The sequence below is a fragment of the Condylostylus longicornis genome, unplaced genomic scaffold (genome assembly GCF_029603195.1).
Source record: "Condylostylus longicornis isolate FDR11 unplaced genomic scaffold, ASM2960319v2 ptg000026l, whole genome shotgun sequence".
NCBI lineage: Eukaryota > Metazoa > Arthropoda > Insecta > Diptera > Dolichopodidae > Condylostylus > Condylostylus longicornis.
The window spans coordinates 2397814-2421726 of record NW_026577995.1 but is presented as its reverse complement, the minus strand read 5'-3'; the positions used below and the strand labels follow the sequence as shown (position 1 = coordinate 2421726).

General features: G+C 27.0%; 1 protein-coding gene across 2 annotated transcripts in view; it reads right to left on the bottom strand.

The window, feature by feature from the left end:
- The window catches only part of LOC129607081 (myb-like protein D), an 81811-nt gene that overhangs the window by 4219 nt on the left and 53679 nt on the right, over positions 1-23913 (bottom strand). For both annotated transcript variants that reach the window (XM_055517797.1, XM_055517798.1), the window contains one exon: positions 6814-6870. In XM_055517797.1, coding sequence (XP_055373772.1) covers positions 6814-6816 — 3 coding nt within the window. In that variant the 5' untranslated portion in view covers positions 6817-6870. The remainder of the gene's footprint in view (positions 1-6813; positions 6871-23913) is intronic.

Sequence of the window (23913 nt, the reverse complement as noted above, 5' to 3'; positions counted from 1 at the left end):
AACGTTAGAAGAAAAACAATTTTCGTATATTCAATTTATAGTAAAGTTGCAAAATAATAATGATGATTAATAATATATCAACTATAATATTAAATGTTCAATCAATAAGGAATCTAGGTAGAAGGACTTTTCTTCACAGTATATTCGAAGACCTAGAACCAAACTTTGCTTTCATAACTGAAACTAGATTAAAATCGTTTCACAAAGTTGTTATGGATAATTATAAAATGATGAGAAATGACAAAGGTCAGGGTTCGGCAATTTTCTTCCAAAAAAATTTCAAATTGAATCAATTAGACGCAACCAATTTCGAAATGCCTATAACTCTTGCAAGTGGTACTTTAATTGACTCTAATAGCGCTAGAAAAACATTATTATTGGGTACAAAATTAACAATATGGCGAAAAACTATGACTTTTGCATATGTGGCGGGGATCTCAACTCTAGGCACATTAATTTCGGAGATACGGCTTCCAATGCCAATGGTCAAGTTTTGAACACGTGGTTTGAAGACAACATTAGTGAGACAAGCCTAAATGTGATTTCACCAGGATCACCAACATTTCCAAGAAGCTCTTCAATCCTAGATTTGTTTATTATATCTGAAAATTTAATTAATAATCTCACTAACAACATCTTATGTCGAACGTATCCTTCCTTCTCAGATCATCTCACCATAAAAATGGATATATCTTTAAGTAGGTATAATATTGAATTAGCTGAGCCGAGAAAATTCAAGTCCTTTAAAAATACAAATTGGGTAAGATTTAGAAACGAAATAGAAAATTCTCTTACAAATGAACCTAATTTTCCACCTAACAACCGAAACCTAAATAACGAAGAAATAGATTATTTTATAAATAATTTTAATAATGTCATTAAAAATGTTTTAGATAATAACTCTGTGACGATTGAATCAAATATCAGAAAATTTAAGGATTTACCTAATGATGTTAAACATTTAATAGATATTAAAAGGAAATGGCAATATAAATTGAAAGCTATTTATCATAAGTATTTCAATCGACGTTCGAACGAATACAGAAGTTTAGAGTCAAGACTAAATTGTCTAAAGAAACTAATTAGTGAGAAAATATCTCTATATTTTAATACAAGGTTTCATAACAAGCTGAAAAGCATAAAACCAGGCCCAGAAGCGTTTAAAGAAATCAGAAAAATAATAGGAACAAAAGCTGACAAAACTTTTGACGTAGCACAAAATGGTGTCTCTTTAACAACGAACCAACAAAAATTATTTGCTTTCCAGAATTATTATACAAATTTATATGGATTAAAACCAACAGAGTCTAAAGTTGATCAGGAAATATGTGATGTTGTTACTAACTATATCAACTCACAGAGAGGTTGTAATAACGAAATAATTCCAATTACCACCTTTTCCGATACGAGCAATTCATTGCAAAACTCTGGAAAATTTATGAAATTATTGGATATTAAAAATATTTGTAACAATCTAAATAACAAAAAATCTACGGGACCTGACGAAATCAGTAATTTTGTAATTAAAAAATTACCAGATTGTGCGTTTAAGTATCTTTGCGTAATTTTCAATAACTGTATCAACAACGGCTACTTTCCAAATTCGTGGAAAATAGCCAGACTGTTACCAATTCCCAAAAGCAAAGCCAACTGTGAACCTAAGGATTTCCGCCCAATATCCTTGCTTTCTAACATTGGAAAAATTTTGGAAAGATTTATTTATGACAAAATTGAGAACTTCTGTATGTTACATCATATTATTCCAAAGTTTCAGTTCGGATTTCAGGCGAAACACTCGTCTACTGATGCATTACTTAAATTCCACAATGACGTAAATAATAGCTTGAGAAGTAAAAAAAGTAGTGTAGTATTAAAATTAGACACAGAAAAAGCATTCGACTCTGTTTGGACCATGGGATTAAAATATAAGTTAATAAAATTAAATTTTCCTACTGAAATAATAAGAATAGTAAATAGCTTTTTGGAAGATAGATTTCTTTTCGTGAACATTAGTGATGAAAAATCAGATTTGGTCAGAGTCGACAAAGGAGTCCCACAGGGTTCCATAACGGGACCCAAGCTTTTTAATATATACATGCATGATATACCAGCATCGTTTTATGACGGTCGAAGACAGGAAAGATCGAAACTAATCTTATATGCAGACGATACTTTACTATATTCACACGCAGAAAACCCGAAAATCGCCAAAAAATACGTAGAGAAACATGCTGAAAAAATAATTGAATTTAACAAAAAATGGAAGGTAAAAATTAACACTAGTAAATCGGAACTGATTTGCATAAGAAATGCTAGTGGAAAAGGACCACGAAATGCAGTAAAACAAAGTAATAACATAAAATTAAAGTTAGAACAAGAACAACTACTTTGTAAGAAAAATTTTAAATATCTCGGTATTCATTTCAACTTTCTACTTAAATTTAATTTACACGTAAACTACATACTGCAGAAAGCCGCAGGGGCGTATTCATTCCTGAGACCTTTGTTGACTCATAATGGTTTAAACGAAAAAAGTAAAATTTTAATATACAAACAGCTTATTCGTCCAATAATGACTTATGGTTTTCCCATTTGGTTCACATGCTCTCCAACATATGCTGAGAAATTGCAAATTTTTGAAAGGAAAGTCCTGAGAAATTGCACAAATAAGTATTACGAATCTCAAAATCGTAGATATTCCAATGACTTCCTGTATAATGAGGCGAAAATCGTACCACTGTATCAATATATGATAAACAATTCTCTTAAATATATAGAAAGAATAAAAAATCATCCCAATGAAATAGTTAAAAGAATATGTAATGAGGGTAATATAAATTTTGAATATTATCTCTCACCATTATATTTGAGTAATATAGAATCAACTAACCTATTTGAAATTAATACTAACAATTTGCCTAGGTTCTACAATTATTCCGTAGATACTAGAAATAATCATCGAGGCTAATTGGGCCAAGATGGAAACGTAGGTTAGGGTTAGAAGAGTTAAGGTTAGTTTTAAAAATAGTTTTAAGTTTTATCTATACAACAAAAAAAAAAAAAAAAAAAAAATAAATAAATAAAATAAAAAATGAATTTAGCACCGGGTGCAAGTGCGAAAGTAAAAATTAAAAAGATACGTAAAAAAAAAAAGAAAAAAAAAGTAATAGATATACTAAGTCACTTTCAACTTAAAACTTACTATTTACTATTTTTGTAAAAAACAAAACCATCAAACCAAACATTGGACATAGTTTGATAAATCAACCATAATTATGTATATAATCATGTAACACAAATTACAATGTAAAATTATTTTGCAGGGATAATAAAGACTCTTTTTTCAATAATAAAAAAAAAAGACTCTCCAATTGCACAAGAATTTCACCGAATTTGTAACAAAATTAATACAGGAACGAACTCATTTTTTGACTCAATCTCTTCGAAACTCGCTCAAGAAACAATAATGTTGTATGGTATAAACTGCTCATTAATATTAAAAGTTTTTCTAATGTTGAAAATATTCCTAATAACCGAATTTTTCCAAAAACTTTTCCTTTTTTAAATTCTTCAAGTAATTAATTTCCAGAAATTCACCATTCCTTTCAAAAATACAAGAAATATGTCAGTTTTATTGATATAACATAAAGATGGTGTTATCGTAGCAATAAAAATATAAGGCTTGAACTTTGATAATGTATTTTCAAATCTTACACAAATGGTTAGCCCTCTCCAGTTAAAAAATTAAAATTAAAACGTCATTCAATTTATATTTGGAAAAAACATTCCGAAAACTAAATTTGAGTTACAACCCGCATTAGAACATATGCTGACAAAATATTCCTACTCTAAAAGCTTTATTTCCGAATACCAGTTCAACTTTATAACTTAGAGAAACTTTTACAATAAACAAGTTATTTTACTTTCTATCCTTAAAGAAGCTTTTATATTTTGTGTAAAAATATTTATGGAAAAGTTTTGTAGTCCTTGCGTATTATAAAAAAAGAAATAAAGCTTCAAATGTATAACAGTTTTATTTTAATGTCATAATTTAATTATTTCAGTTTATTTAATAATAAAAGGCAACATAAATATTGAACACAATTATATTAGATAATTAGTTCCTGTTTATTATGAGATATTATTAATATTTCAATTGTATTAAATTTAAAAATGTGTGAAATATGAGCAATTCAATTTAAATAAGAGGAACTTCACTTATAATTCTATAATTATTAAAAAATCAAATTGAACATAATATCTACAATGTTCGAAATATTCTGCCGATATTTTCACATCCTAAAAATTTTTATTTAATTTGAAAAAAATCACAATTTCATATCATAAATTTTCGAATTACAATATTTTTATTGTTAAACATAGTTATATATTCTGAAAAATTTGCAAACCAAAAGCAAATGCCATCTATTGGGAATAACATTACCCCAAATGTCGTAAAAATGAAATTTTTGGGAGTAAAAATGATAAACTTCCTGTCAGTTGGATTGTATATACTTTTAAATACCTTCGGGTTTAGCAGAATCTTTTCTTGAACTTTGATCTAATTCTAAGGCGCAAATTCAATTTGAAAGTAAACCAAATCTGTTTCCTTTTTGGATTTCAAAAGGTGCACAGGCTTTTAAAATTGTGCGTGATGAGGCAGTTAAAAAATTATTGCCATTTGGGACAACACATTTGTGCGAACAAGACTTTTCCACTCTAATGAACTTAAAAACGAAGGACAGAAATCAATTAAACGCCGAAGACTGCATTCAAATCGCCCTTATATCAAAAAGTCCCAATTTAGAAACAATTCTATCGAACATGAAACAATATCATTTTCCCAAAATGTGAAAGAAGAATGTTTTCAATCATTCTTTTTTTCTATTTTTTTCTATTCTAATTTTGTTTGTACCTCCATTATTATTATTATAATTTGCTACACTACCCCAAATTGTGAAGACTCAATTGTACCCCAATGGGTTTCAATTTGTTGTTGTTTGTATTACTTATTACATTAATGAAATAAATTTTGAATTATTGTTTTCTTTTTCAAAATTATCATGGGGGGCTATATAATATGAAAGATGCTAAAGAGAGGCGATTTCATTTTTTTTTGCTCTTCGCCATAGAGTAATGTTTAAAAAAGTTCCCCCACCGCTGATTTAACTGAATGCTACCAGGTGTCATTATTCAGAGATAAGCTTTCTTACACCGTTAAATAGTTTTCGTGTGCTTTCGAGGGAATTTTGACATAAATTTTATTTAGAACAAAATGAATCCTCGTCTGAACCAAACGAAAAAAACGGAATAAGAATATGCTGTGAAATCAGATTAAGTAATTGTCAAGTTACTAATCTGAAATTGAAAATAAATTGCACCGACTGAGACAGCAAAATGCGTGATAATGAAATTTATAGCCCCAAATCACGGTTTGATTCCGAAATAAAAGTTAATAATTTTGTTATAAATGGTATCCGCAAAATTTTTTTGTGAATTTTCAACCAAGTAAAATTTAAAACAAAAATTAAGCTCGTTTCCCATATTTGTCCATTTTTGCCCCGTTTTATTGTTCGCTTTTCACTTCTTCTTTGAGTTACAAAGAAGTGAAGATATACTATGACACGAAAATATGAAATATTATGAACGTTCTGTCATTTTCGCCATAAATTTTATACCTATATACATTTGAGTTAAAATGGAATAAGGATACTTTATTGCCACTGTATAAATAAAATTAAATTAACATACACTACTGCAATGTATACAAAAATTTGAAAGTTGAGCTTTTTGTATAACATTTTCAAATACTTTATGTACAATTTATATTTGCATAGATAACACGTATTCAAATGTGTGTGTATGTTAGAAATAAATGTGCACAAAATGAAGAAAAAAAAACAAAAAGAAAAAATTGGTTCCATTTATTATTTTTTGATTTTATTCCATTCATTTAACTTTTGTTCTTCATAAATAAAATCGAAAGTAATGAATAGATACACATAATGGCACGTTTCCTCTTGCGGCTATACAGATGCCCATTTCATTATAGAAAATACTTATTACCTTCCTTTTCCTCTGAATAAAACTTTGTTAGAAACAAAGTGCGAAAAATATTTTTAAATGTTCATTAACATTGAATAATAAAATCTTGTATATAAATTTTTTGCTATCGTAAACCTGGATGGACTGCCCAAGAAAAGATAATTGCTTATCCCGGCAGACGTCTTTTATATTTTTATACGAAAAATAAAATTCAAATTTCCATCTATTTGAACTGCCTATTTCGCGAAAACTTGGTAGGTTTTTTAAATAAGTTAGATATTACTTTTAAACAATGAAAATAAAAGCGTAACAACTACTTCTAGCTATATACCTACTTATTCGGTCAAAATGAGCCTCGAAAAAAATTATTTTAATATTAAATATAGTGTTTGAGTGTGTTTCCAGTTTAAGAGAATAATAACAAATATAATTATGTCAGACGGTAAAACCAACTATTCCAATTCTCTTGTAGGCAGCCCACAATATTTGTAGAGGTAATATTTTAATTTGGTATTATATTAAAATTGGTATAAAAATGAAACTCTACACAACATTTACACAACGCAGAAGGTATTTTGTGCCGCGAGTCTACTATCAAAAGAGTCTACACCCGTGGCACGGAACTGAACCGCAGACGAACTGGCATTGTCTAAAAATCTAATTTTGTAAATAGTTCAATTTTTTTTCTAAACTTTTCAAATTCCTTATTTTCAAGAAGGAATTTGTATATTTTTTTAGTTAAAAAAAAAAATAAGAATTAAAACTTACCATATCTGCAAAGGGGCTATAGGGTAACAACACGTCCTAATCACACGTAAGGTCAACCTGAAACAAAGAAAAAAAGATTTTTAATAAAATTTTGTTAACATTTTTTAAATTAGCTACAAGATAAGAGCATTTCCAAAAGTTAAGGCAAATTGTTTATGTGCCGTTTAAGAACCGAAACCCTTGCATATTTAAATTAAAATTTTTAGATAGGTACTTAACATATACTCATGTTTACGTTGTGTTTGTGAAGAACTTTATGCAACTTTATGCTATTTATGCAAGACTATTTTGTTAACAAACAGAAGTTTCTTAAATTGGGTCGCAAATTTTCAATTGAACATTCTGAACAAACAAATATATGTTTAATAAAATAAAACAATAATAAAAGCAAAATTTGAATTTATAACTGAATTGACATATAAAAAAAAAATAAAAATATAAATTTTGTGATACTTCAATTTTACAATTTAAATTTGCATTTTAAGGGTGTTTATGGGAACACATTTGCAGTTGTTAGACTCCTTTTACAGCCAACTGACAAAATGATGCTTGGGATTACATCAATATTATCCAAAGACAATTTATAATAAAGTTAGGACAAACCAATGGTTTGTATTGTAGCACTTTTCCCTTCAACAAGCGAAAATTCTGCTTCTAAATACAGTCTACGAGTATGTATACCTATCACACTATTAAAATTTTTTTCATTCATATACAAAACTATTTCTAGGATTGCATATATTTAGGATGAACGATTTATGCAGTCTTTGAAATAAAGCAAAAATTAAAATAAGCAGGGGTTAACATAATGCTCGATTTTAAGGGTTACTTGTGTGAGTTAAGAAAAATAATTATATTTTTTAATATCATGGAATTTACCGTTAACGTTTTGCGTTTATAGAAATTTGAAAAAGCTTGCGGTTTCAGAAATATAAGGTGTCGAAAATGCAAATTTTACAAATTTCAAGAGGCCATAACTTGAGAGGCGGTGGAGATAGAAAAAAATTTTCTTCTAGCGAAATGAACTACATGTTAATGTCTAAAAGCCCCTAAAATTTCAAGCTTCTACAGGCTGGGGTCTAGAAGAAAAACGGCATCAAAAATTTGGTAAAAAAGGACTGTAGATAACGGTAAATTTGAATGGCCATTTTGTTTTTCTAAAAATTAACTATAGCATATCGTGTTAGGGGAAGCAAGCCACAGCCTTTCTGCGTTTGCAAAATTTCAAAAATGCCTATGGTTTCATTGCAACAAATAGTTAAAATAGGCCATTTTTAGTGCTTTGGCGGGGTATAACTTCTAGAGGGGGGGAGATAGGTAAAAATTTTGTTCTACAAAAAGAGGTTTCTAGTAAAGATCTATGTACGTATTAAATTTCAGCTTTCTATCTTTAAAAATGTAGAAGTTTTGTAAACAGACACACGGACGGACGGACGGACGGACGGACGGACGGACGGACGGACAGAGTGAAACTAATAAGCACTTTTTTTCAAAAAATTTTTGGAAAAGTGCTAAAAACAAAACCATACCTGAAATAATAAATAATCATTTTTAAACCTGAATAAAAAGTATTGTGTGAATTTAAAAGTATCATACTTAAATTCTTAACAAAAAAAGATTTTTTGGCAAAAAATCTCATACCACTTAAAATAAAATGGTGTTATTGAATCAAGAATTTTATGGCCATATAATCATATATAGCTTTTGAAAACTAAAATGCATATATATTCGATCACTCTAAAGACGCAATAGATCAAATTGAGATCTCAGCACAAAAATGGGGTTCGAACCAAATTTATAAGTTTTTGCAGTTCGTTCACAAATTGTTTCTTATTATCCTCTTAATGACCGTTTGAAAGTGAACAGTTAATAAAATTGACAAGCAAAAAATCAAGATTCGCATCCTCTGGTTCTTATTTTGTCACAAAAGAACGAGTTCTTAATGAATGATTGTGCATAGTCTAAACCATACAATTTAGACGAGAAAAGTTTTGCCGCAAACAACTTACAATTTTCCAGCAAAATAAATGCAAATGAAAACATTTTTTAAATGACTCATCCAATTCTTTTATTGTTTTTACACAACTAGCTACAAAATATATCTACGAATTTATTGAGTATCGCAACCATATTAGATATGTAAATGGTATAGATAATTTAAACTACATTCTAAAATGAAATAAAAAGAAAATAAAAAAAAATTTTTATTTTACCCCTAAAAGTATGCAACCAAGTATAAAAAACAATTACCACTAAAACAACATTGGCATCATGCATTAAAGCAAGAAGTATTTGACATTTTACGTCGTTCGTTTGCCAAAATCTTATTGATTTTTAATTCCAAAATGAAGTTTTTTTTTTCCTATACTTTTTTTTTGTGCTCTATTTTATCCCATTTCAGTATTATATACATATATTCTTCCTTATTTTTACTAATGTGCAAAAAATGAAAAAAGGACAAAAGAAAAACATGAAAAGAAAAGAAAAAAACAAATTATAAGAGAAAAAAAAATTAAGACTTTTTTAATTTTTGGTTGTGTTTAATGATAATGCCATGTTCTTCTTTCATTACCCCCATTATTTCCGACATACATACTACAAAATATCCAAGTTTACAACGTATAGTATTGATAATTTTAACTACACTATTTTTTCAGATACATATTGTATATATATATTTACCTAAAATACATAAACATATTAACATACACAGAGTGTTCTTTAGTGTAAATTTCTAGGTCATACAACTTAAATCTATGAGTAAAAGTAGAATTTAAACGTCAAACATTGGTCATGCATTTCAATTTCAAACAAACATACTCCAAATTTGAATTATTCAATTCATAAGTTTAAATTTTGTAAGCTTCAACACCAAATGAGAAAAGTACGTGGAAAAATTTGAAATTTTGAAATTAATACCTGTGAATTTTATTTATAAAATTGTGATTTTGATCACTTGAAAATCTTTTCCTCAAACAGTAGTTCTTTTAACATTTTTGTGACCAGGAATTCTCCATGAAAACTTCTTTGACAATTCTTTTCATCTAACTTTTACCCAAAACTTTTGAAATAAAATCTTCAATTCTAAAAGTAATTCTCTAAGAATAGAAAAAAGAATTTAGTGAAGATTGTTGTTTTATGTTAGATAGAGAATTTCGCACCTAACAGAAATTCAAAATTTGGATAACACCCTTTTGGATTCTAACATTAAATAATTTACTGAACACCTGGTATAACACAATTTTAATGCATTCTATTTGACGTCAATATACAATAAAGAACCAGAAACAAAAAAAAAAAAAACAAATAAACTTAAAATTTAGGTCCTACCAAATCCTATTCAATTCTTTTTTAAAAAGTTTTGTAATTTTTTTTTTCATCTCTACTTTTCAATATAACAAAGCATAATGAAAGAAACCTGGTCTGAAAATATTACACTTATTGTTTTTTTTTTTTAACAAAATTTTACAATAATTTTTAATTTAAATTCTTTTTTTTTTATATTTTTGAATTTTTAAAATTGCTGCATTTAATAAGTAAAACATAATTTCAATTACAAATAATTTTAAGAAGTCTTCGAAAAATATTAAGAATTGAATGAGAATAAAAATTATTTTCCTTCATTATACCTAAATGTAGGCGAACATAAGAGTATAACAGAATTGAGGACACATTAGTAAATTTTTTGTTTTTTCATAATATGAGAATAAAAAATTCTTTCAACTCGATGAAAATAATATAACAATATTAATCATTCACAATAGACAATAATACTCTCTTGAATAGATTGAAGGTATTTAATAAATTGACGGTACCTAAACAACCTACTTATAGGGATTTTTAGAAATAAATACAATAAACTTTCTAAATTTTTCTATGGGGCTAAAAAACATCTTATATTAAAATAATAATAAACTGATACTAATATTGTCTTCTCTTTATATTAATGAAAAAATTTTCACTACATTTTTTTATACAATCTTATTAAACTAAATAAATCAAACTGAGTATAGTTTGGGAAACACTAAAGCAAAAGACAGAACAAGGGAACTCAAGGTAGATTCTTATAAAAAAATGATACAGTCGTGGATCTATTAGGAACTAATTCAAGTCGTATGAATACCCTTTGAGGTACGATAAAAAAGAACATGGCAGAAGTGTAGGGCAACCCTCCATGACTTTCTGTATGAAGAGTATAGGGCAACAATCCATGAAGAAAATAGAGCAACCCCTCATGACTCTCTTCAAGAAATATAGGGCAATCCTTTATAAATTTCTATATCAATGTCCTATCATAACTAGAATATCACGAAGAATATGTATGAACGCTTCCTTTTACGAACTTAAAACCTATAGTTGGAGAGTAAAATTAACGACTTGGTTTTATACCTTTATTTGACCAAATATGCATCTATAAACTGTAGGTAATAAATACTATTATATCTACCATAATATAATTAAAAATTTACATATCACTAAACATTGGTAACACTTATATATTAAATTTTCCTTGTTTTGTTGAATTTAATAGTTTAAGATTTCTCACAAAACTTAATTATTTAAAAGAAATTATCGTTAGTTTCGGTAGCCTATTTTCCATATTTTTGACATATTTATTAATAAAGTAAAATTTTTTATGTACGAGTATCACTTAACCAAATAATATTGGCAATGATTTAAAGTACAAAAACAAAGCAATTGAAAAAGTATCTACATATAAATCAGGAGTAGCTTTAAACGAAGATTTAAGTTGGAGTCCACAAATCAATGAAATACTGCCGAAAATTCGAAGAACAGTAGGGCTACTCAAAAAATTAGAAGCAAGACTACCAACCAACATCAAAAGTTCAGTTTATTATAGTTTAATTCACAACGTAATTTTGTACGTTATCGGAGTTTGGGTAATATCTTCAACAAGAATATTAGGATTCTCCAGAGACTCGAAAACAAAGCTATTAACAATTTATTTGCATTACCCATGAGAACCTCAACATGCCTTATACACAAAAAGCATGAAATTCTTGAAATAGAAAACTTGATTCGGTATTCTCAAACTCGGCATATTCACAAAATAAGAAAAAAAGGGATAAAAACAGAAAAAGACCCAGGGCGTGCAGTAATTTACATATCCAACGAACAACAATTTACATGGCCTGGAACCAATTTTTTGCAGTGGTGTAAAGAAGTACAATGCGTTGTCAGTTGATATAAAAAATTAGTTGGTACAATTAAGACTCATAAGAAGCTCAATTTCCTTCAAAATTAATTTTGATTGCTTTGCAATTCAATTGAACCTTATGATTTGTACTTACTGAACGCGCGTTTATATAAGTTCAAGCGCACATTTGACATAGCAAACCTACAAAATTAAAAATATTTTAAACTTAATTTCTTTTAATACCTGTACGATAACCTACTGTTCAATATTCTTAAAGCATATATTAAACCACAAATTTAAATATTAAAGAATATTTTTACATAATTTTTCTTTAAATATAGAAAAATTTTTGTCTTATAAAATTTATCCAATAATTAAAGGTTGTTCCATTAAAAAAATACAAGAAAAAATTATGTCTAAAGTCTATAATGCGAATTGCATAAACCTTTTTTAATTCCAATTTAAATTATAATACAAAAAAATCTGTTTAACTAGTAACATTCAAAACTGGAGCTTACATATATGTAGTTGAATTCTAATTAATATAGGTATATAAGAAGAATATGTAGTTACACATGGGAGACAAGCATATGTTCCTTATTAAAATCTACCATCATATAATATTCTATAACAAAGACAAAAATACTTATTCTTATGTAATATTAATTTAAATAGCATTATTATTATTATACGAGTAGTTAACCAATGGACCTTTTGAAAATTTGAAAATTTTCAAATTTCTAAAGAGAAACAATTTCATATTAGTTTGCATACTGTATGCATGTATGTATATGTATGTATATACTTGATTTCAAATAATGTATTTAACCCTTGTTTTTTTCCAATTTAATAAAATTATCACTGCAATAATAGAGTTTATCAGGTATAAAATAGGAGGAATTAACAGTAATATTTAAATATATTTTAAGTAATAGAGTTTTATATTTACGAGTATTCTGCTACTGCATTAAACTGTTTCCTTAATATAAAAACTCTTCCCTATCATAAAATTTTGCTATCTGTGGCGAATCCTCAATTACTACTAACTTTGTCGAACGTAATTATTGCGGCTCTATCTTCTAAACGGTATTAATTGTATGCTTTCATTATGCTCATCAATTTCTTAAATTTCCAATAAATCAAATTCCTTTTAAAGTAACAATAATCTTTTACCGCGAAAACTTAGCAGTCTCGCAATTAGTTTTAGTATTTGCGTTGTTTTATTGTCAAGGAAACTCAATTTTTGAATAAAATTTATAAGAAATTTAAACCGCAACATTATTGTTATTATATGATAACACATAAAATTGTAAAACCAGACGAGGGTTAAAAATTCTCCTTTATTTTCCATAAACGAATATGTACTAAGAATAGAAATTCACCTACGTAACAACGTATGAAATTCAACAATTTTTTATTAAGTTGAAACAATTCTTATTGTAAATGTGGTCTGCATGCATGAATAAGGATGTATACAATCTTTATATATAGATACATATATATGCAATAGTAAGCATACATTCCGTGCCTTAATTTTCTAAATTTAACGCAAATATCAATTAATTATTTCTTAACTAATTGAATTTTCAATTTTATTAAAATATACAAATTGAATACTTAAAATTTTCTTAACAATAATAAAATACAATTAATTAAGTAATTTAATTTTTAACGCAATTTTAATCTAAATTTTAATTACTGACTTCTTTTTAAATATTATATGCATTAGAAAATTGACATTTTAATTGTTTGCAATAATTCTAGTCAAGCAAAATGATTAAATATTGTCAGAAAAATATCGTTTTTTAATTGGATTGGGAGTATGAAAGAAAAACCAATTTCATTTATTGACTTTAGTTAATTAGCACACTTTTCATTATTTAATAGGGAATTGCAATTCTTAAAAGTAAAATAGTGTAATTTTTGTGGGAAGAATAACTTTGAATCGATATTTAATATATCAATTCTGATTACAATGTCACATGAAACAGCAATAATGCCACATTGCTATCATTGATAGAAACAATTCTAAAATGCTTTCGATGAAAACGAAACCAAAATTTCCTGTATATGCGATTTCGTATAGCCAAAATTCTAAAGATAGCTGTGTATTTATACGACTCTTGGGACGTCACACATCAAATTGCAACTTTAATTTATTTTACAAATATTTTTTAGTCCACTTACTTTCTTAACGATAGCTGTCATATACATAATGCAGCAAATTAAATGTTATTCTTTACAGAAGCCAATTGAACCGGATTTTGAAAAACTTTTTCTGTATAAAAATTTTTAATTAATTATTAATAGTTTCGACTTAGCAATTTATATTACTTAATACTAAAATTCTTAAAATATTTAAAATAGTTGAAAAGAATTTAAAATTTAAAATAATCTCAAACTATTACATTTTTTAGGACATGTCATTGCACTTCGTGTTTTCGTCAAATATTTAAATTTCCCAAACTCCTATGTATCTTATTATTTTTCTTAAGTCTGGTTTAGTTTTCCCAATTGCTACGATCTATATACTACCCGATATTTCTACTAAGGTACACAAATTATCTAAACGCAAAAACACTCGTATTTTTGATGGTTTATAAATCAACTTTAATGAAAATTTAAAACCATTTTGGAATATGAGCTTTTATCGCTCGCGTCTTGCATTTGTTTTATATTATTTGCTGGGTTTTTTTTTTGTTTTGCAGAAAATTGGTCAACGAACCGCAATTTTTTCTTCTAATATTCATTTACAATAAAAAAATAAATAAAAAAAAAATTATAATAATTTTTCTCATCCGTTTTCTTATTTTTTCTCTCATGTTGTCTTTTTTTTTCTCTTTGGTTTTTTTTTTCAAAATATTCCCATAATTTTATAATAGTCCTTGAATAATATACTTGACGGACGGAAATTTTTTTTGACATGAGCATAAACGTATATATAGGTACTTATATATATATACAAGCAAACTTATTGTACAATCTTTTAAAATTGTCTTTTCCCGTCAACAAAAATAAATAACAAAAATAATAAAATTAAAAATTAAATAAAATATACACAAAAATATTATATGTATAACAATAAATGTATTACATAATATATAATGTATATATGTATACAAATAGTATAAAAATTGTTGTGTATAGATGTGAGTGTATCTAAGAAAATAAATCCTTTTTTAATAGAATCCTGACATGCAGTTTATTTGTTTGTTTGTTTTCGGTATTTAAAAAGCAACTCATTCGACAATTCCTATTTGTTTTTCTTTAACAATAAAAAAATAATTTATAAAACATTCATTTCATAGTTGTCAACAATTTTCATCTTTGTACAAAATTACTTAGTTTATTTTTTTTTTGTCTTTATTGTTTTTCTTTGTACAATTTTAACTAGATTTAAGTTTTCTTCGTCAAAAACTAAAATTCTTGTTGTTGGTATAGTTACCAAATTCAATGTTGACATTTTTAAGATTTTAATTTTTGTTTTTTTTTTTTTTTAATGGGTCCATATTTATCTGAAAAGGACGGCAATATACGAAATTTTTCCATAAATTTTTCATTAAAAATATTTAAATTTAAAAAATTTTGTATTTCAAATTATTTTTCAATAAAAGTCAACATTTTATGTTTCTTTTATCAGGCGCGCCTTGTTTTACACAAATTTAGAATACCATTCTTAATTGTTTGAAATAATTTTCAAAGAATTAATCCAGAGTGTACCAAGTCCCTTTCCAATATAATTATTTTTATATACTTCTACAGAAATAAAGGTACCTTGTTTCAAAAAACAATATCATATGAAAAAACATTGGTACATGTACCCCCACGTGCCCACAAGGAAATTTCCACGGATTCTAACTAAATATCTTATCAATTTAGTTTATTGGAACATATGTAGGTTTAACTAAGAGAGTTGAGAATGTAATCACTTTAATAATATTTTATAAAAATAGACAGTATATAAGTTGTCTCTCAAACATTTACTTTAAATGATAGGACAAATAACATGCGTTAAGAATTTTTTCTAACTATTTAATTGTAACTGAATCTTGAAATTCAGCAGACAGAAAATCGATTACAATGATATTGCACTTTGACAAAAACATGCATTTTGACGTTTTATCAATTAATTCAAATGACAGTCTATATTCAGTTTTATTTCAGACATTTGTCTGATTCAAATGGTATTTGTTAAGGTCGATTAAAATTTTACCTTAACGATTTGATATTCAAACTAACATTTTTGTTTGATTACGTTATTTCGATAAAACTACTTGTGTTGAATAGCAAATATAAAAATACAAAACATATTAAGATTAGGTACACAAGAGCTCGAAACGAAAACACAACAGAAAGAGTAAAAACTTTCTCTCTTATATTCTATTCTAGACCACCCCGATTCAAAGGTATCATTTCGAAGCACCCTATGTACATAGAATACAAATTTTTAATATGCCTCATATAAGCATATTTTCGAGCCGAAAGATATTTACATTAGTTGATATATAAATAAAAAAAAAGATTCTACAACAGAAACACAAATACTCTTACGTTAAGTCAGATAATGTAGTGGTCAGATAAGATATTGGGTTTACCTTATGCGATAATATCCTGTTCAACTCTTATCTAGCCCCTTTTAATTAACTCCCAATTAAAATTCATTACAGATAAAATATTTCTTAAACAAAACACGACTTTTTATTACTCATACCGAATTTTAAACGGCTGGATTTGTAAAATTTTTTAATATCATATTTATAGGAGTCTTGAACATTATGGAAAAGCGATATCATAAAAATTATATTCAATGTACATAGAAATTGAACTTTCTTCTCGGGGCATTTTAAGATTTACTGTCAAATTTTCATTTCATAGACGAATAAATTTATTATACATGGCAACACTAAATAATATTTTCTTGAATTTTCTTAAGAATAGAAATTTTTTTTCTAGCTTCTTCGTGTATAACTTTGCTCTAGGCTTTTGAATTGTTGGTTTTTTTTCGAGAGAATAGTTAATCCATTGCAACCCTTTTTTCTCATTCTTTTTTTTTATTGTATTATTTTTTTTGGTTTTTCTTATTTTGTTATTGTCACATATAAAATTCATAAGTCTTATATATACATACTTACATAATATGTAAATATGTGATTGTGTATATGTGTACATATCGACCTACTATGTGCATACACTCAAAAAAAAAAACAAAAAAAAACAAGTAAGTATTAAAACAACAAGAAAATTAGACTTCTAGTATTTGCACTTCATAAAAGTTTTCATCTGCACACAAAAGGATCAAAAAATATGTACGATACTTAAAAAATAAATATACAAAAAAGAAAGAAAGAAGAAAAACAAAAAGATGTCCTTTATTTTTGTCACAACTATATGGTTGTTGTTGTTGCTTTTTGTTTACACGTTTATCATTATTATTACTATTATTGCTACTGCTGTTTCGTCTTGTTGTTGATGTGCATAGTGTATACTGTATTTGGTTGTGTATTTGTTGTTCTTCTGGTTGTTTTTATTTATTTTGTTATTACTTACAACGATAAAATGCCCATTATAGAAATAACTACTATTATAAAGTAAAAGTTTTATACTTTTTTTTCGTCTTTCTTTTTCATGCTCTTAACTTCGGTGCATTTCATATTATTTACAGTGTGTTGACAACCGTATGTATGTTTTCTGCAAAGGAGAAGGAAACGATGATGGGGTAGAACAAGAAAAAAAAAAGAAAAATGTGATAAACTTAGGAAAAAAAGTAAAAGTAGAATAAAAAATTTTTATTCAAAAAAGGAAAAAAAAAAGATGAAAAGTTTTTCCATTGTTTCTGATCTATATAAAGTGTATTTTTCTTTTTTTTTTTCTTGAAAAGGACATCATCACCATAAAAATTATATTAAGTAAAAAAAAAAAACTTTTAATTTCAATTTATTGGTTTATTCTTGGTTATTTAACAATATATTATGTAATCCGTAATGGCTTATAAATGTTGAAAACAATAGGAAGAAAAAAAAAAAAATTAAGTTGGTCATGTCAAATTCGTGATACTAGAAGGAAATCCTTTCTATATAAGAAGTACACGAAAGCTATGAGAATAAAATTAAAATAATAACCAGCTCAATATTTTCAAGATTGGTGGCGTTGTTACCAAATTTGTTCTAATTTGGTTTTGAGATATGAGTAGGTAGTTATCAAAGACACGAACCGAATAACTTGCACAATGTCGAAAATATTATATTTTTATGGCGAAAAATTACCTTGTTACACTTGATTCACTGCGAAAGTTTAATATTCTGACCCCTATATTAACTTTAAATATTCGTTCAAAATCTGATTTCCAGTTTGCTAATATAAAACTATAGATTTCTTAATAAACGCATAACTGTTTATAATCGTCATCATCATCATCAGTACTCCTACAGCCCGATATGAGCCTTAGCTTGATTCACAATTCTCCACCAATCTTCTAGATCCGTTGTTAGTTGCCGCCCAATTGTTATATTCATTTTACGTAAGTCTTCTTCTACGTCGTCTTTCTATCTCAACCTTGGTCTTCCAATGCTTCTTTGAAAAAGTGGTCTTACTTCGAAAATTCTCTTTGGAGCTCTTGAATCATCTATTCGATTAAGCAGTCCCAGTCATTTTAATCTTTGAGGTTTAAGAATCTTACTATATCCTCATTTTTATAAAATTCATTAGTTATTGATTTGACGTTATCTCATATTCATTATATTTGTTCAGTCTTGGTTTAAAAATTTTCCGCAATATCTTTCTTTCAAAAATCCTCAGAATATTTATTTCAATTACCTTGTTTCAGCACTGTAACTTAAAACAGGGCATAATGTTGTTTTATACAGTTGTTCATATAATTTTGGATTTAAATAAATGAGCCATGGGGTAGTAAGCCCTGTTAGTTGTTAAAATCTTTTGTTTTATTTCTTTATGTTTGTCATTACTAGCATTTATCTCCGCACCAAGGTACATATGTAAAATTTGCAGATTTTGACTGATCAATAACATTAATATTAAATATGCTTCAACATATGTAAATGAACTATTCTATTAAATGATAAATTATTGATTATTTTGAATAATGATTAAGTCAGGATTCCACACTATAAACTTTTAATTTTTGTAATTATTATGGATAACTAAGAGATTTCATTGTTAAAAACTGTAAAACTTATTACATATTAAATTTCAAGAAAATTAAAAATGGTTTCTATATTTCATCCTGCACCATCAAAATCCTATTATTAACTTTTTTGAAAATATTTCAATAGCTATGTTATTTTTCTCCTTTATTATACTACAGTTTCGAAACATTATTAAATTTCATCCTAAAAATTTTAAATTTTGCTATGAAATATTAAAAAATCAATAAATGTCAATTAATATTACAATAATCACTATCCAATATCCTTAAAAAATATGTACATACATTTTTTGCCTTTAGAATTATGACATTTTAATATAATAATAATTTATTTTCATTTTTTAATAATACAAATTGTGATTATGCAAATTGAAACGCGAAAAGAAGCAAACAAAAATTTTAAAAAATAATTTTTCACATTTGACTTTTTTGACTTTGATCTATGGAATTTTTAAATAAATTTATAGATAGAATAAACTAAAAAAACTAAAACCATTTTCACCATTTAAAAATTTAATTAGTTAAATTAGAACGTCGACTTATCGAACTTCAAACTTTATATATTACTCATTATACTCATTAGCGCGACTCATACTCGTAGCGGCATGTCGGCATGTTTTTTCTTAATAAAATTCGAAATTCGAAACAAACATTATAGCTCAACTTTTGAACCCATATGCTACTTGCAGAACTTAAAAAATTGCAAGTCAACTCAAAACAAAATCTTTTTAAATTTTTTTTCTGCTATCAACTCATCAGTCATTATTTATAATGACCCGGACATACATCACCAAATAGACAGCTTTTCGACTTAAGAAGGAATTTGCCGAGGTTTCGTATAACAAAATCAGGTCAGTAGAAGGTGGCAGTTAACTGCAATAACTTAATCCTTAGTAAGAATCTAACCTTAAATAATGTAATTTAACAAGTAACACCAACTCCTAGACTTCAACTTGTACTAGAATTTCGTAAATGACGCAAGAATAAATCAAATTTCAATATTTCTTAAAATTTTTGATGATTCATTCTCTTGGTAATATTCTTTTTATAAAGAATATTTGTGTAACATTTCTCTTATCTTTTTATTAGTTTAACGTATTGGCAGCAACGCAACTCGAGTGTGTATAAGTATTATTTGTGATGTCTTGTAGGCGGTAGCTGACACGTGCAGGATGGTCAGAACTATGTCGCAATGCAGGGATGAGAAGAGATTGAAAATGTTGCTGGTATATAGTAAGGTTGATTTTAGCATACAGATGGGGGTGCCGACGGGAGCATAGTCTCTTGGGGCAAATGGCTTGGAGTTGCTCAGATATCTGTCGGGAATGTCAAAATCTACCAGGAGTGGTAGATGTGGAACATGTTCTTTATGCCCTCTCTGATGTGGAAGAGGAGGCTAATTCTTATACGATGGCCTGGAGAACCTGTCGGGTGGGTGTTTTTGGCGCGGCTTTTAAGGCAATTTATTTCGGAACGGAATTTTTGGGATTTTATTACATGTGGGTTGTGGGGCGTTAATCTAAGGGCTACCGATGCGCCGCCTTGTTGGCCTAGTGCATGGGTTTCACGTGTACTACTACTACTACTAACACTATTAATAGAAATAATTGTATACTCATAAGTTTATTATTTTCAAAAGGTAGTGGGCTCTCAACCAAAATGAAAAATATAAACGCAATACTCTCGACAAGGAACTTTCCACAAAAATTGTCAAAAAAAAATTATTTTGTTAATAAAAAAAGCAGTCAAAAAATTTAAACTAACTATTAAAAAAAAAATTATCTAAGTGATTTTCTCTCTATAGCCCTTTTATGAAGAACTTTGAAGAAAAAATTATTATCAAAGAGCTCATTAAAAATCATTTTGAGAATATTTCAAGTAGACCAAAAGCAAAAAAAAAAGAAATTACTCTACTAAACATTTAAAAACATTTTTATTTCTTAAAATATTATAAAAAATTAAAGGAAGAAGTTTTTTTTCCATTTTCTTCAAGTTCTATAGTCTTATATAATCCTTCTATATCCTTGTATGCATATTTTTTTAATTCTAAATATATACGAGAAAAAATAGGGTTGATTATGTTAACTCTGTGATACTCGCACGAAGTTGTATGACAACTGGTTAAACTACATTTTCGGTCAAGTCCGTATTAAATAGGGTCCTGATATTTACTCTTTCATAAACTCTTTGTAAAAATTTAGTGTAGATCTAAAATCTATTGACTTTTAAGTTATCACTAGAACAAGCCGACATGGCTTACTCGGTTCAGAGTTCGACACTGAATAAAAATTAATTATATGCATCTCTAATTATATACCGTTATAAACGGAATGGTGAGTCAATTAATATCTTTCGAATATACATTTTCACAGGAAAAATAGTTGCCGTATTACATATATTAATTTATACAAAATTTCAGTACTATAATTTCGATTTTAGTACTTCAATAGTTTTTTGTTCTTATTTAAAATTATTGAAGTTGTACGGCAGCTGCCACAGGGAAGGCAGCTGCCACAGAATCAAAAAATTTCAACAACTTTTATGACACATGACCCTCCAAATAATATTCTTGTTTGCTCGAGATTTCTTTATTATGGCTTCAATAATTTCTAAGATACTGCCAAGTAACTTTTGCAGTTGTAGGGCAACTACCTAAATCACTGCCAAGATAACATCCAATTAAAATAGGGCTGCGGCATTTACTGTTATAAATCATTTCTTAAAATTATCTCAATTATTTTTTGAGTTATGGTTGTGACAGACGAACAGATATGCTTAAATTAAATCAGCGTTACAAACGGTAAAACAAATTTGCAATATTCTTCGAACATACGTTCATATATAAGAGCAGTGTGCATATATAGCATGAATAAAATAGAAAGTAAATGTGTGTATGAGAATTATTTTTATTATATAATATGTAAATATTCGCATATATAACTATACATAAGTTTAAATATTGATGTGACGTTGATAGATTAAAATGAAAAAAAAAATGTCCTGATTATTCAAGAACTTTAGTTTTCTATCACCATAGAACTTTTATTTTTTTTTTATTACTATTAATTATTCAAGATCCTTTAATATTTTTTTAAAAGTTTTTTTTTTCCGATTTTTATCTTCGTCATATTATTTGTATAACATGTGTATCATAACGTGTATGTGTAGTTGTGTGCGTATGCAAATTTTAAATTTTATATTCTCTATCACCTTTCAATATATGCAATCATAAAATTTTTTATTTATAGAATTATTAAAAAAAGAAAAAATTTATTAATATTTGTGAATACACTCTTGACACAATCCTTAATTCTGTAAACTGCATTCATTAAGTTTGCATAATTGATCATTTTATCAATTGTTATTAAACGTGCAATACACTTTTTTAATAATAACAATTTTTGAACAATCACAAAATTTTTTATACATACATACATACATAAAATTGGTAATTTAAATTTTTGCAATTTAATCTTTCGTATTTAATTATGAATTTGGTAAAATCCGGCTTGCCAATTTTACTTAATTTTGTTAATTCAATTAATTTTTACATTACTCTTAAGAGTAATGTAAAAATGTAAAAATTATAATGTAAAAATTAACTTTCTCTAAAGAGAAAGTTTTTATCTATACATTCCTCTTGTTGAATAGCCGTTCAAATAAAAAATTATCGTCTTCGACTCTTTTATATTCTGAATTATTTAAAAAACTACAAAGTTCATCGAAAATAAAATCGGATAAATAAGACATTCTTATTAGACTTTGTATATGCGCTGTTATCATATTAATGCTTCTGATAATTAAAAAGTTTTTGTTTCATCCGATAAGTATGCAAAATATTTTATAATATTTAGAAAATAACATCATTTTGAAATGTGCAACTTTACAAAAAATCGCTTCATTTGAAGAAATTAAATCATTTATTTGAACACTTTTAGTTTATAGAAATCATGTTGAAAAAAATTTTGAAAAAGTTGCTCATATTTGTAAAAGTTTTCGTAAAAATTTCAATATTAATATAATTTCAATGGTTTTCCTTAATCATTTCTTTGCCATGACCATCTTCTGTTCAGGTCATTTCTGGTAAGCAACTGAATCCTAATGTAGGCATTCATGATGCGCAAAATTAACTTTCTACAGTCATCAAGTCATCCAGGCTTGATTGTTAAAATCCAAGATCAAGCATTGTTCCCGAACTGTGTTTAATAAGAATTAGGTAGCCATTCATTATTTTCATCTAACACAATTCACAAAGATTTACCCATTCAAATTTAATCAAAAATGTCAAAAAATAAATGAATAATATTCGATATCTAAACGTCACTCTCAAAAGACACTTCTAAAAACACAACACATCTTACATTTTAATGATGATTTTTAATTGTTGAAATGACTTTTCCCACCGATCATATAGCGATAAATTTTAGTTTGACATTGTGCAATATACATAGAAAAAAAAAGTTCAAACAAATTTTATAATCTCCCAAAATACTTAATTTAAAATATCGTAAAGAACACCTTAAATTCTTTGTATATAAAACAATACTATAATAATTTTATCGTACATAACCCACCATCAATTTAAATGCACAAAAATTCAATCAAATATGGTATGCTTCGGTTCATTCAACATACACACATGCATACATTTATAGTGTAACTGCAAAGTACTCCTGAACATTTCATAGTTTTTATACAACTTTTAACATCAAAATAATAACGAAAAACTTCTATAATACTACACATACATACGTATATTATATACACTTGTGTATGTTCA